The following is a 15286-nucleotide window of genomic DNA, read 5'->3' on the forward strand; positions in this document are numbered from 1 at the left end:
CATTAGCACACTATTAAGGCATTACTTATTTAAAAGACCATAAAGAAATTAGTATGTCTGGAAAGGAGAGCTTGTCATATGTTAAGGCAGTCAAAAGAGTCCTTTTTTCCACTTTAAGGCTCTTAATATAACTATAATTTATTCCATGCACACATAATTCTAGATATCTGAAAGATCTGTCAATTGGCCAATTACAGAAATAAATGTAACTGTAGTAAAACATAGTTTAGAAGCAGATTGTAGTACTTTTCTTCCAATTCTTTCAAATAAAGCTCCATACATCCCATTCCTTTGGATAATTATTAAATTTGCAATAAGAAATTGTAACTTAAATAATAAAAGCTATTTTACCAACCATACCAAATATATATTCTGTATTTAGAACAGTGCAACAAGAACAGTTTTCTTCATTAATTTTCTTCATTAGAATGAATATTCACTATCTATCTTTAAATCTAATGTGGTCATAATGGGGCTTGAGTTTACACTTCAAAGAGAGCCTAGGAAGTCATTTAGACACAAGTTTCAATGTAATGATTTCACTGGTATATTTTAGCAATTACGCATAGTCAACAGAATATTAACCCATCCACTTTTGATACTTTTAATAATACAAGTAAATAATACAGTAAAATGAAATGAGCAGAAATGAAAATAATTTAGTTTCTTCTTCTTTTTTTCAAATCCAGATTCTGCTAACTTATACAAGGTACAGAAGTTCAAACATTTTAAAATTAAAGTTCTCTGTGTTCACACAGTTACGTTGATTAAAGGCAGGGATAAAGTAGAAAGGCAGACATATCTCTGAAGGATCAGAAACAGCTTTTGTATATCTTCATTATATTTACAAGTGCTAGTGGAAATAATCACAATTTGAGGAATAGAATCTTATTGATCTTCCTTTCCATTTTTCTAATATATCTTGTTATTTTTAGGGTTTAGGAAAACTGTATCATCTGTTATAATTTTATTGAAATAGCACACTTAGCTATACTATTAGTTTTCTATATGAAAAATATTTTAAAATCAACTTTAAATTTCATAGTGATTTTTTCAAAAAATGTAAATAGTTACTAATAAAATACTGAATGCCAACATAAGCCATAAGGCTTTTTGTAAGTTCAATGTACACAGACACTCAGTTGAAAGACTTTGTAAACTAGGCGTGTAATTATAGAACTGAGAGGATATATGTGTCACTTTCTGAAATTGCTGTCAATTAGATTGCTTATCTATATATATGGTATTTGAGTTCTCTTTTCAGTGTTTATAAGTGATTACACACAGATTCTGAATAACTGATCTTATTGAATGGCCATAACATTTCTGGAATATCTACAATATGACTTGATTTGGGGAGAGAACATATCAATCAGGTATTACTTCAGCAATTTGGAAAAAAAGGTTTTTTTTTAAAATGAATTATTTCTTTCTTTATTTTTGATGTGCACTGGTGTTTTGCCTGCATGTATGTCTGTGTGATGGTGTAGGATCCCCAGAACTGGAGTTACAGGGAGTTGTGAGCTGCCATGTGGGTGCTAGGAATTAAACCTGGCTCCTGTGGAAGAGTAGCCAGTGCTTTTAACCAGTGAGCCATCTCTCCAACTCTGAAAAATATACTCTTAAATTTATACAAATGAAAAACAACCTGCAATAGATTCACCCCAAACCTAAACGTGGATGACTTTCTGGTCATGCAATTTATTACCCAACTGGATCAAAGAGGAAAAAAGACAAAAATGGGAGAAGACTTTGCAAAAGAGAAAAATGGGCGAGAAGTAATCTCCTATGGAATAAGAGAAGATGGAACAAAGTAACTTCTGAGTGAACACTGGCTTGGGTCACAAAGAACCTGTCATCTTTTGTGATCCTTCCTTCTGGCTGTATGACATTTCTCTAAGAGGACAATTTGTACCCTAACAAAACCAATGTAATCCAAGACTAGATTTTGCATTTTGAGTTACTTTTACTACAAGCACACCACACAACAACACAACAGCCAAATCTGTTGCAGTATCTTTTTTCACTTTTACACACACACACATGCACATGTGCACACCATGGCATACATATGGAGGTCAGGGGACAGCCAGCAGGAACTGGTTTCTTCTCCTGCCGTGTGGGGTCCAGGGACTGGGAACAATTCAGTAAGCTTGGTGGTGAGTGTCTTTACCCACTATGAAATCTTGCTTGCCCTGTGACAAAATGTTTAGGACAGGAAAATGACTCCAAGAATGTACAATGATTTAGCTTTCATTTCCTGTTTAGATGTACTCTTACTGTGCTTCTAAAGATCATTATATTCTCAAATTTACATTGGTATAATTTTTTTGTCAAAGTCTAGGAAAGTGAGAAACAACCTGCCAGTTTGTCAACTACAGACTTACTGTTATTCAAATAAAGTAATATAAGCGAGCGCTTGCTAGGAACAGCATGTTGCTATTTTCACTATGAGCTTCGCTTGCTTGCTTTTTTTTTTTTGAATATATTTCTTCTTCCTTTTTATCAGGGAATAATGACATCTTAGTGATTCTAATTAAAAGTGAAGTTTGAACTTATAATGAAAGGCTCCCTTTCCAGTTTCAATATTAGGTAAATATTAAGCAGCTTGTTCTGCTATCTGAGAATAAGATACATTAATTTGTAGGAGAGCAGAATTTTACCACATATGTTGAACTGGTTGTCCATAATGACACATGAAAAAAAAATACCAAGAAGTTCCAAAGGATGAAGTAGGTTCTACTTACTAGCATATGCCCTTCTAACACACCCTGACAACAGTTACTAAGTAACAGTTTTAGTAAGTGGACTATCCACTAATCAAAAAACAGTGAGATGAAAAGATTAGTGTTTTGTGTTATTAATAACAACTAAATCCTGGAAATATTTACATAGTATCTAGGAAATAACGTTTATTTTTCTTAAGATTGCCTTTTAAAGCAGCATTTTCCATACTATTTACTTAAGAGTCACAGAGTGGTAATTTGGAAAATAAAACTTGTTTACCACTTGAGGGTATCCTAAGCTTAATGAGGTAATAATGCCCTTCTATGTGGCTAGATTCCATAGCAACATAGGCTGCAGAGACATAATTGAGAATTACTCCAAATCAAAAAATAAAAACTAAAAAAAAAAAAAAAACAAAAAAACTCCCACATGTTCACAAGTTCCTAAAGTAATCATGCATATCATCAATTCCTAACGTCTACATTAGGTGAAAGGCTTCATAATTCTACGTATCTCTTACTAAATCAACATGCCCCGTGGATGAGAGACTGAAAGCCAAAATGCTAAGTGGAGATGCAGACCCCTCTCCCAAACCACCCAGTCTTGCGCTGGGCATAGCAAGCACTTGGGAGGCAGAGGCAGGAGCATCTCTGTTCCAGGCCAGCCTGGTCTACACAGTGAGCTCTGGAGTAGCCATGACTATGTCTATGTAGAGAGACTCTGTCACAAGACAAAACAAAAGAACCAACACACAAGCATCCAGAAGACCCACACTATTTCTGGTTATCAACCAAATACAATTTTTTCTAAGCTTTCTTTCTACTCTGAAGTTTTGTGATTTGAAGATAAAATTTCTTTCTGTGGGGACTTTTTTTTTTTTTTCTTAAGCATTTTTTCTTTTTTGGAGACAGGGTCTCACTACATATCCCTGACTGGCCTGGAATTCACTATGTAGAGTAGGCTGGCCTCTAACTTAAGAGATCTGCTTCTGTTTTCCCAGAAATAAAGGTATGCATTACCACACTCGGCCTCTGTCTTCAATCTTAATCTATTTAATTAGGTCTATAAATATTGTAGAAGGGTCACCGGTAGGTGACCCTCATTTCCCTGATGGGTTAAATATTAGCTCCTAGATATATTCTGCTTGCCTACAAGCACTATCTAAGTAGCATAGAAAAAAAAAAGAAATAAGCTTTTATATAATATTCCATGTAAATTTCATAATAAGTTAGATCATAATAAAACTTAGATCCTGGGTTTAAAGAATTCAATAGCTTTCATGTAATGACTAGGGTTTTAAACCTTAAATTCAAGTTGAATATGAAACTTTAATGTATCAGAATTAGTTAAGACGTGACAGTGGCCAAGCCAGAACAGCATCAGAAGCAATGGTGTCTAGAATTGGAGCTGATACTATCTTTGCTAATAACACTGAAAATTTGTTACTGTCTTAGAGGAATGGCTACATATTAAACTTCACTAATGTGAAATCATCTGAAGGGAACATTTTCTTATTCTCTGAGAGTAAATTTCTTATGAAAGCGAAGAAAATATGTACACAAATCCTCACACTAGCAAAGCCCCTTTCTGTCTCAAATAAAAGAACTTCACCCCCCTAAACACTTATAAGGTTATGTAACCTACACATACTAGTTTTGTAAGAGCTTTAGAAGCCCCCAGTAAAACTTTAATATTTAAAGAGTAATACATAAAAATTAGAGCTTTAGTATAAACTACCTTAGGTACTATTACTGAATCAAGAGAAAAACTACTGGTGTTTCAATAGGCTATTCTCATGCTAAGCTTCCCAGTGAAAACATGTAATTGCTCAAGAAAAGAATGTATTTTAGTATGGTGAAAAAGAAGTTTAATTTGTACAAAATAAGTTCTTAAGTTTCCTACATAAACTGATTGGTTGATATGGCTACTCTAAAATTGCCTTTGAACTCAAAGGATCTAGCTTGCTGTATTATTTCTCTACTCTATCAAAAAAGAAATTAGACACAAAATGCATAGGGGACAAAAATATAAAAGACTTCAGTCAAAATTAATATTAGAAAAATATGAAAATTAGTTAAAAGTATTTTAGGGGTACAGAAAAGCTATGTCTTTACAGTAGAGTTTTAATAGTTACACTATCAGGATGATGGATGGGGGAGTTAAATATGTGAAACACCCAGGAAAGTGTAAGTACATGACACACTGTTGTTGTTCAGCTAACACAAGGCTACAAAGCAAATTCCTCAGCCTATATAAACTCAACAAGTCCCTTAGAGATTTCCACCATGGTTTGGCCAAATAGTAACAAATCCTAACAAGTACAAATTAAACATCTGAAGGAAAACATCTTTTTCATTGAATAAGAAAGCTGTTGTTCATATGATCTTACAAAAACTCTGAATTTGTAAAATTCATTCATAATTTAGTTTAACCAAATGTCTTTTTTTTAAACCCCTTGGTATAAAAATTTACCTGATGAGGTTCATTGCCATCACAGTCACATGGTCTAGTGCACCTCAGAGTATTTGGACATTATTAAAACTGTCCTTTTCCAATAAAGACGTTTAAGAAAACAAGCACTTCTCAAACAAGTGACATGATGTGAGGCTACTTATACTTTGTATCTCACTTTCAGTACAAAGGTGTGATTCAGTGAGGTACACCACCACTATTTTACAGTGTCTATTAAAAAGAAGTTCTCTACAGAGGAAGCTACAGTGTCCTGAAGACTGCTCAAGAGCTAGCTGAGTACATGCACCTTTGGGCTCAACATGTCTTTCCTTCCTTCCCTCTTCTCCTGTTTTTGCCAAAGTACATTTCTATCATGCACATACTGATGACATTTCTCACTACTGTGTCTAGCTGGGAAGTAGCTGTCTATTTTCAATGAAATCCACTATAGCAGCGCTCCTCTCAGATCATTCTGGTACTCAGGGTTAAATGATATCCAATGTGAAATTCCGAATTACATCCAGAGCCGCAGTATCAAAGCCGCATATATCCAACATGCCTCTATCGTCTGGGTCTGCAATGGAAAAGCCGTTTGATGTCATCCCACAGACAATCAATTTAGCAGGAATATCCATTTTCTGTAGGGAAAATATAAGAGAAAGTAACTGCATATGAAATTATATGCAGAAAAACAAAATCCTTAAAAATTAAGACTAGAACTCGCAACCATGGTTCCTCCTACCAAATGCTGGGATTATACCAAGTTCAGCTTACAGTTTTAATATATACAATAGACTGTGCTCTGCAGAACTATGGTTCTGTCTCCTTTCTCTCCCCGACTTCCTGGCCCACCTCCCATCTGTTTCTCTTTATTCTTCTTAGCCATCCTTTGTGCTATGGACCAAGCCAAGACCTTGAGTATACTAGATAAGCTCTCTACCACTGAATTACTGAGCTTTATTCCCAGTCTCTCTCTATGTATTTAAGATCACTAAATACTAAGGAAGAAACAATCAATGAAAGCAGTTTGGTTAGTTACTATAATAAACCTATTAAAATGTTTTTTTTAAATAATTAAAAAATTAAGGTTTTTGTTTGGATAAACTTTCCTTGAGACAGGATTTCATGTAGCTCAGGATGACCGCAAAATGTAGCTGAAGATATTCTGAACTTCTTATCCTTCTGCCCCACCTTCCAAATGCTAAGGTTACATACCACCATGACTTTATGCAGGGCTGGGGATTGAGCCTAGGGCTTCATGTATGGTAGACAACTACTCTACCAATGGAGATACACCTCCAACCTTTACTAATTCATTTATTGTGACAAGGTATCACTATATATGTAGCCCAGGCTACTCTTAAATCCCTTATGTAGCTTAGCAATTATTCTCTTGCCTCAGACTCTTTGGTTTAAAGATTTTATTTTTAATTTGTGTGTGTGTGCGTGAGTGTGCATGTGTGTATATGCATGCTTGAATGCACAAGAATGCAGATTATTGCAGAGGCTAGATGCATCACATTTCCTGGACCTGGAATTATAGGCAGTTGTGAAACACCCAACATAGGTGCTGAAAATGAATTCAGGTCCTCTGCAAGCTCAGTGTGTGCTCTTAGCCACTGAGCTATCCCTCCAGCCCCTGACTCAGTGTATCATTATCGACTGTGACATATGTCAGTTAACTAACTTGTTTAGACCCACAGTTAGCAGAAGAGACTCAGATCTAATATCTAGACTGCTTTTAGTCCAAATTCTAGTCTTTCCCTTTTGGCACTCAAAAGTATGCACTCATGGGAAACCTGAACCCTACCCAGAGTTTGACAGATGTCTGATGGGCTCTGCCTTGTACCTTTCAGACCTGACCACCAAGTGATGCTATAGTTGGTATAAAAATCATGTTGTGAGAACCACTGTTCTTCATAGTAAGTTCTTATCTTTTAGTAACATAGCCAAATGTTAACATTTAACAGTCTAGTGACCAGTGTCTACCTTACTGGACAGAACAGTAACAGACCATTCTGTCATCTGAGAAAGGCAAGGGGAGAAAAAGAGAGAATGATCAGACAGACGTACAAATTTAGGATACAGACTCAAAAATTTGCTGTAACTTCATGTACTTTTTAGTTAAGCTTAAAATAACTTAATTTTTCAAGAAATGCAATATAACTTATAAATTATTGCTGAGGTCAAATATATTTGGTCATTATCAAAAGTGTCAGCAAAGGGCACTTTTATTAATATTTAGCACTGGAACTGGATGATGTATGTATAATCTCTACTTTTTTATTTCAAGCACTGCTAAGCCCACCCGACACTGGCTTTCCTACACAAAGGAAGGGCACACCCTCACTAATGGGGTGTGTCTAGAGAGGACCAGGAACTGACAGAAGAGTTGCCGTTACCTTTCGGTACTCCCTCAGGGCGACTGCGGGGTGCACCTGCCCCGCAAAGGTCTCGTTATCAGTGAATACGATGAAGACGTCTGCAGCTGTGCCTGTCTTCTGGGCCCAGATCATTGGAAGAGAGCAATCCGTGTTGCCTGCTGGAACCTACCTCAGGGAAAAGAGAAAGAACAACCTCAGTGTCCATCAGATGTCTGAATGAAATGCACAAAAGCTCTTTTTCTTAGAGCATCACTTTATGTAAACCAATATGCAGACTGTACCATGTCTGCACAGATCTATTTTTGATTGTGCTCACCATGAGAAGTAAGAACAATTTTTTTCCTTCAGATACTCTGCAATGCCCCAAGTACAAAATTACAGGACATTTTAGTAAAACAGTGTCTTACCTTATTCATAGCTGTTAAAACCTGCTGTAATGTCATGTCTGTAGTCACGGGAAATGGAACCATATCACATGCAAAGGCAACTACTGAAGCCTCTCTTTCTGTCCGTGTAACCACCTGTAAAAGTGCAACGGTAGCAGTTCTCAGCATACTGGAATAATCAGTCTCTTAACGGCCTACGGAACGCTACCTTGGAAAGAGACACTATGGTGCTTATTATTCCTAAACTTGTATTTTTTGTGTTTCAGAATATAGAGTCACAGCCCTGGGGAGCACAGGCTTAGGAGACGGCTCAGTGGGAAAAGGTCCTGGCTGCCATCGCTCTCAATTCAACCCCTGGAATCCACAAGGTGGAAGGACAGAATGACTCTTGTATGTTGTCTGTCCTCTGAGAGGTCCCCTTCTCTAGGTGTCAAAGCCATCCATACATGAAAATAAACTAACAAAAACCCTAACTCAAAAATATTCTGAGCCGGGCAGTGGTGGCACATGCCTTTAATCCCAGCACTTGGGAGGCAGAGGTAGGTGGATTTCTGAGTTCAAGGCCAGCCTGGTCTACAGAGTGAGTTCCAGGACAGCCAGCGCTATACAGAGAAACCCTGTCTCAAAAAAACCCCAAAACCCAAAAAACCCAAAAACATTCTGAGAAGCTGGTATCTACAGCATTCTCCTAGGCAAACACACACACACACTGCTCATTTTACTAAATGAGGAATGAAGGCAGAGAAGTGGAGAAGCGGAGAAGCACCTCCTTGATCTGCTACCTGGTGAGGGAAGCATGGGTAAGAACTGAACCTCTCTAATACCCATTACTCATTCTTGAGCTTTTAAAGCAGGTTTTTTTTTTTTCCCTAACCATCATGCACTTTTGCATATACTAGTAACATTCAATCTTGCTATAACATTTGGCAGCTCAGATCTAACCCTTCCTTACACAACGCCCCTTTCAGCATGAGTAAAGCTTTGCCTTATAAACTTGTCTTTAGATACAAAATGGTAAATGTCACATAAGTGAAATGATGAAATAAGTGACGCTGATTCTGGGTGATGCTGGCCTTGACCGTGTTGCCCTGAACACGTTTTAGGGGGTGGGAGCACTAAAGTGGTCTTAGGGGATCTCACCATGCACATTGCTGCGGCAACAGTACTAGCATTGAGTACACTACCCAAGACTCTCTGGTTCATAGAGGCACTGACGTCAACAGCGAGCAAGAACCGCTTCCCAGTTGGTTCAACCGTCTACATAGAAAACGAAATAAAGTAGTCATGGAAAAGCTGGAGAGATCGTTAAGTAGGTTAGACTGGAAAAAAAAATCGTACTTATCTTTCACTCAAAAGGCTCCTAGGAGAAAGGCCTGTTTTGTTGGTACATAAGTTAACTTACTATTATCTTTAACATTCTACCTTGTATTAACTGGCAAAGTGAAGAGAAAGATGTAGTGCATTTAATTTTAGTGAAAGAAGTTACTGTCCTAGTTTCAAACATCTCTTTTCAATGAAGTAAAATGGGAACTTCCAAGAATTTTCTTTTAACTGTGGTGAAAGATACCATTTGCTCTGCAGCCATTTTGAAGATTATAACTGAGCAGCATTGATTGTTTTCACAGCGCATGACCACTGTTTTATATCTAGACTCTGTCATTGTCACCACAGACACGTCATCCACCTGAGCAGGGCCTTAAGCTTACACAGTCACCTTGAGCAGTCTGGCGCCTCCTAGGCGGTTTTCTGGAACTACAGTATGTCCTTCACAAGATGCAGTCCTAGAAACACACGTGAGAACCTTTAGGCTCTTGTCAGGAGAGCTGGGATAGACTCTAGTGTACAAAACCAAGACCAAGTAACTCCTTCCAGCCCTCTGGGGCATACTACAGAGGCTGACTTCTTGATGTTATCATAGTTTTTTGCCCTTTTTTTTTTTTTTTTTTTTTTAACTGAGACAGGGTTTCTCTATGTAGCTCTGGCTGTACTGGAACTTACATGTAGACCAGGTTGGCTTTGACCTCAGAGATGGCCCCCTGGCATTGCCTTCTGCATGCTGGGACTAAAGGTGTGTGCCACCACTGCCCAGTTACACTATGTTTCAAATTGTGAAGTTTAATTTATTTAGTTGTTGGCACCCATGCTTTATTATTCTTTTTACATTTAGTTCCTAGATGTAGGTGACTGATCTTTTCTGAAATGGTTTTGGCCATTCTGTAAGACAATGCCGACCTTCCCCTTCCTGCACTCGAATGTGTGCTTGTTTCAGCAGTTTGTTGAAAACTGCCCTTTCTGGGTGAACTTATTCTGGGATCCTTAAACATCAGCTTAAGTTTGTTTCCAGACTCTGTTTTATTCCTTTGGCCACCATCTCTGTCCTTGTAACAGCAGCATGGTGCTTTGGTTACTGTTGAGTTCTGAAATCCAGACACGATTCCTGCAAATTTGCTCTTGAAGATTGTTTTGGTTATTTGGAGTCATTTGAAATTTTGTATGGATTGTTAATTTTCTGCAGAACATGCCATTGGGACTTTGAAGTCTGTAGATGGCTTTGGATGGCCCTATCTTCCTAACACAGAGGCCTGGATAGCTGCCATTTGCCCTGATTCTTTTGGTGATGTTTGACAGTGTACAGTGTATAACTCTCGCATGTCAGTATATTTATTTTATTTTGGTGCTACTTGAAATATTAGTATTTTCTTAATTTTATTTTCAAATAATTTATTACTACAGTATACAACTAATTTATTTTGTTTATTATTTATTTTTTCATCCCTAGTTTTTGAGACAGAGTCTCAGGTAGCCCAGGATGGCCTTGAACTTGTTGTATTGTTGGAGGTGGCTCTGGCTTCTGACCACTACTTCCATTTCCCAAGCATCCCTGACCCAAGGAATGATTTTGTATGTTTTTGTTGTTGCTGTTTTTTTTAAAAGATTTATTTATTTATTTTATGTATATGAGTACACTGTCACTGTCTTCAGACACACCAGAAGAGGGCATCAGATCCTATTACAGATGGTTGTAAGCCACCATGTGGTTGCTGGGAATTGAACTCAGGACCTCTGAGAGAGCAGTCAGCGCTCTTAACAGCTGAGCCATCTCCCATTGTTGTTTTTTAATGCATTGTGGTATAACCTGAAATTCTTTTGAGTTTATTTCACTCTAGCATGGTGTGTATATGAGCTCCTTAGTGTTTTCTGGATAGAATAATCAGCGTACCACATGAGGCCTTTTTCCTTATATAATTACCACACTCTTAGTACTCTGTGGCACTGAAATGGGGAACATAGCCATCCTTACTTTTGAACTTAAGGAAAAAGCTTTTGTTGTTTTATTCAAGTATGATGATACCTATGCATTTAAAAAAAATTATTTATTTTATGTATGTGTGCTCTATCTGCATGTACATCTGCATGCCAGAAGAGGGCATGAGATTCCAGAATAGCTGTTTCTGAGCTACCATGTGGTTGTTGGGAATTGAACTCACAATTTCTGGGAAAGCAGACAGTGCTCTTAACTGCTGAGCCATCCTTCCAGCCCCACATATGAACTTTTTTTTTTTTAAATCTATAAGCTTCATCATAGTGAGGAAGTTTTATTATTAAGTGATTTCTTGGTTTTCATTTTGTTTTTTAATGTTAAATTTGCCAAAAGCTTCTTATGCACCAACTGATAATATGTCTCTTTGCTGACAAAGTTATACTGTGGGTTCCCTAGTGTTGAAATGTCCTCGCACAGCAGGGATAAATGTCATCTGGTGATTATGCAGAACCCTTTTCATTTGCTACACAATATGTGGTATTTTGGTATTTTGATTTTGTGGTATATCCAGAAAATTTTGAAATGAAAAATTTTAATTTATAGCTAGATTTCCATTCCGAAGCACAGATTATCAAGACTCAGTTCCCAATTAACAATGAAACTAAAAAAGAGTACTAGGTCAAAGGAATCCACTGAAATACAAATATTCAGATTCAGTAGTTTATCAGTATGACTTTAAAAATTATTAAGATGACATTGGGGTAATTAACAGTTACTCAATGTGACAAGAAGTACTCATAAACTTATGATGTCAAATTTGTAATCACCTTCATACCAATTATAGAAAAATGATGGGTATATGCTTTAAAATGGTTAGGATATTAATATAAAATAATATTAAAACTACTAAATGTGTTTTTACAGAATACATTAATCCCCAAGTCTTTTTTTAAATAAACAAAATAAAATTATTACCTTAAATGTTTTATAAAAAGCAGCATCCAATGCTTGTAAGATTTCTTTATCTGGAATCCACTTCAGTTTTCCTCTGAGCCCGTGGCCTGTTCTGTAGGTCTCTAATGCAATTAAAACATGAAATGGATGTATACGAGCCTAGAAACAAGATGGACAGAAGGTGACTGCCAAGCTTAAGTAAAAATAACAATTATGAGTTTTCACAGGTTTATATTGCTAGAGGTAAAAAATACAAGAAAGGAAGAACAAATATTAAACTTAGCTTTAGGAATTAGAATGTAACTTGCCATGAGACAGGTCTTAGGTCTCCCAAGAGCTAGCCAAGCCATGGCTCATGCATACCTTTTTGAGCAGTTTTTCATTGCTCAGTTTTTCACATACTAAAGATACTTCAGAATTTCCTGGTTCAAGCACTGAATTAGCAGTCATCTTTCCCAGGTTCCGCAGGAGTGCAGTAAGGGGCATTTCTTGTAACAAAGCCTTCCATACCTAGAGGGGAAACAACAGAAGGCCAATAGCTAGTGAGAAATGTAATGAGCTAAGGGAAATGACTCAGTGTGTAACAGTTAAATCAGCCACATTAGCAATGGAGCCTGCAAAGCTGGACTCCCAGAAGGAAAATCAGTTTATCAAAGGCTACCAAATAAGAAACTGAGATTTCTGTGGAGAAAATACAGAGCTTTCTAAAATTTCAAGATAGCTTGTGTGTGCGTGTGCATGTATGTGTGTGCGTGTGTGTTTGGTGTGTGTGTGTTATGGCTTGAGGTTGAAGCTGGGAATCTCCCTTACTAGCTCTTCACTTTACTTTCTTTTTTTTTTTTCAAAATTTATTTACTTATTACATATAAGTACACTATAGCTATTTTCAGACACACCAGAAGAGGCCATCAGATCTCATTACAGATAGTTGTGAGCCACCATGTGGTGGCTGGGATTTGAACTCAGGTCTTCCCGAAGAACAGTCAGTGCTCTTAACCGCTGAGCCATTTCTCCAGCCCTTCACTTTTCTTTTAAGGGAGAGTCTCTCAGTCAAACCCAAAGCTCCTAGATACGTGATTTGGCTAGTCTTGCTAGTCACCTGCTCTGGGGAATTCATCTCTGTCTTCCCGTGCCACATCTGAACACTGGTTGTCCTCTTGCATGTTCATCAAGAGTTGTAAATAAGAAGCCATCTCCCTGGCTCCTTCTCTTATTTTGGTACTGTTTGGGACTGAATCCAGGGTTTTTAACTTCCAAGTTTCCCTTTTTAAAAGAGATGTACTCACCTCTTTAGACTTCAAGTGGTTTGTCAGCAGATGTTCTCGAACCAGCTGATGCTCTTCAATTAGATGGATGACTTCCAGGTCATCCTTCGTACGCTTCACTTTCTCCACGGCCTCCAGGTACTTTAGCAGTTTTTCAGTCTCCACAGAAAGTGCTTTCTCTTTATACTGCTCATGAACTTCTTTCCAGCCCTTGGTGATATATTTGGTCACAATAGCAAGTCCTTTAACAAGATAAAGTATTGAAATGGCAAGTAGGATTAGTGAAACTGGAGCAGGGTTCCTGAGACTGCATTGTGATCAGCTTAACTAAACAGACAGGAGCTGACTCCCTTAACATGGACACTATGCTCTGTTACATGGCAAACACACTTCAGCAAATGAAGTGAAAAAAAAAAATTTTTTTTTAACATACCATTACAGTCTAAATATATAATGGTGGGAAACCCATCTGTAGCTTAAACTAACGGTATTACAGGGGCACTTGAGAGATACTGATACTAGAAACTTTGTAGACAATGCCTATTTCACATGTATAACCTCTCTCAGAATATTCATCTATTCCAATGATGATCACACTGATTTATCCTGTGCTTCTGTATAATTATGGATTTCTGACTCTAGTGATTATGTGGAGACAGGCTAAGTAAATTGCTTAGCAACAGAAACTATGAGAAGCCCAATATTTTAAAAAGGAAAATAACTTGTGCATTGCTTTTACAATTTTTTTTTTAAATATTCAAAGAAGTTTGGAGTGAGGAAATCTGTTTAAGCCTATACTTTGCTTATGGTATATCTTCTGCTAAAAATACTTCTTGCCTCTGAAGAGATTAAACTTTGGTCAAATCTTGAAACAGTTATTATGCCTTGAGTCATTTAAAACTGTGTATTTGACCTGCCATCCTACTGTGTACTTAGCTTTAAATTCAACCTGCCTTAAGAAAATTGTGTAACCAACCTTGTATGCCTTGGATTTCCCATGAAATCAGCACTTGCAGTTTAAGGGAAATCTTAATCTTAAAGTCTGCATTCTTCCATGCTCCTGACCCAGACTCGTGTGTTTATGTGTGCACTGTAGGAATTACATAGGTTAAAAGCAACTTAAAACAACCGATATGCCAAAGATGTTGGAGGCAACCTGTGACTGTAGGCTGAAAACATCTGAGCTTGGTTTTGAGAGCTATTTTGGTCAATACGGATTAGCAGAACAACTCCTTTCTTTGGAAACTTTGTTAAGGATGTTTACAGAGGCATGTCTGTTATGCCTTTCCTGAAGCATGCTCTTCGCTGTTCAAGCAATGCAGAGCAAAGCCCTTTACCAGGAGAGACAACAGGAATGGATCTGACACAGACTACAGGCAGACAGACAGACAATAGATAGGCCACAAACAACAAACTGCAGACTGAAGGTAGACAGGGAGAAGCACAGAATTCAAGTTTGGGCTCACTCAGTCTAAACGACTGCAAGAAGAAGTAGCTCTCTTCATTCTTTAATGCATTTTCTGAAAAACTATAATCTTTCTATCTCTTAATCTTCAAATCTGTAAATCATGTAGAGATTAACAAAACAGGTTCATTATGAGAGGAGCAGGTAAAAGACAGAAACAGGCCATGGTGATCTAAAAATTACCAGGATTGTGATGGTCAGAGAGCGTGGTTTAGTGCTGGAAAAAAAAACAACCCAAAAAACAAAACAGAAAGAAAGAAGGAAAGAAGGAAGGAGTAAAAGAAAGAAAGAAAGAAAGAAGGAAAGAAGAAAAAAAAATAACAGATGGCTTAGTCGGTCATCAATGGCAGGAGAGGCCCTTGGTCCTATGAAGGTTCTATGCCCCAGTGTAG

At 37.4% G+C, this 15286-nt stretch overlaps 1 protein-coding gene across 1 annotated transcript in view; it reads right to left on the reverse strand.

The window, feature by feature from the left end:
- Positions 1–1960: 1960 nt before the first annotated feature.
- Positions 1961–15286, reverse strand: part of Ro60 (Ro60, Y RNA binding protein) — a 26181-nt gene continuing 12855 nt past the window's right edge. The window contains exons 3-9 of the mRNA XM_031384318.1: positions 13451–13671; positions 12528–12674; positions 12186–12323; positions 9089–9205; positions 7970–8083; positions 7581–7727; positions 1961–5816 (exon numbers count right to left, since the gene is read on the reverse strand). Coding sequence (XP_031240178.1) covers positions 5664–5816; positions 7581–7727; positions 7970–8083; positions 9089–9205; positions 12186–12323; positions 12528–12674; positions 13451–13671 — 1037 coding nt within the window. The 3' untranslated portion in view covers positions 1961–5663. The remainder of the gene's footprint in view (positions 5817–7580; positions 7728–7969; positions 8084–9088; positions 9206–12185; positions 12324–12527; positions 12675–13450; positions 13672–15286) is intronic.

The sequence above is a fragment of the Mastomys coucha genome, unplaced genomic scaffold (assembly GCF_008632895.1).
Source record: "Mastomys coucha isolate ucsf_1 unplaced genomic scaffold, UCSF_Mcou_1 pScaffold1, whole genome shotgun sequence".
Classification (NCBI taxonomy): domain Eukaryota; kingdom Metazoa; phylum Chordata; class Mammalia; order Rodentia; family Muridae; genus Mastomys; species Mastomys coucha.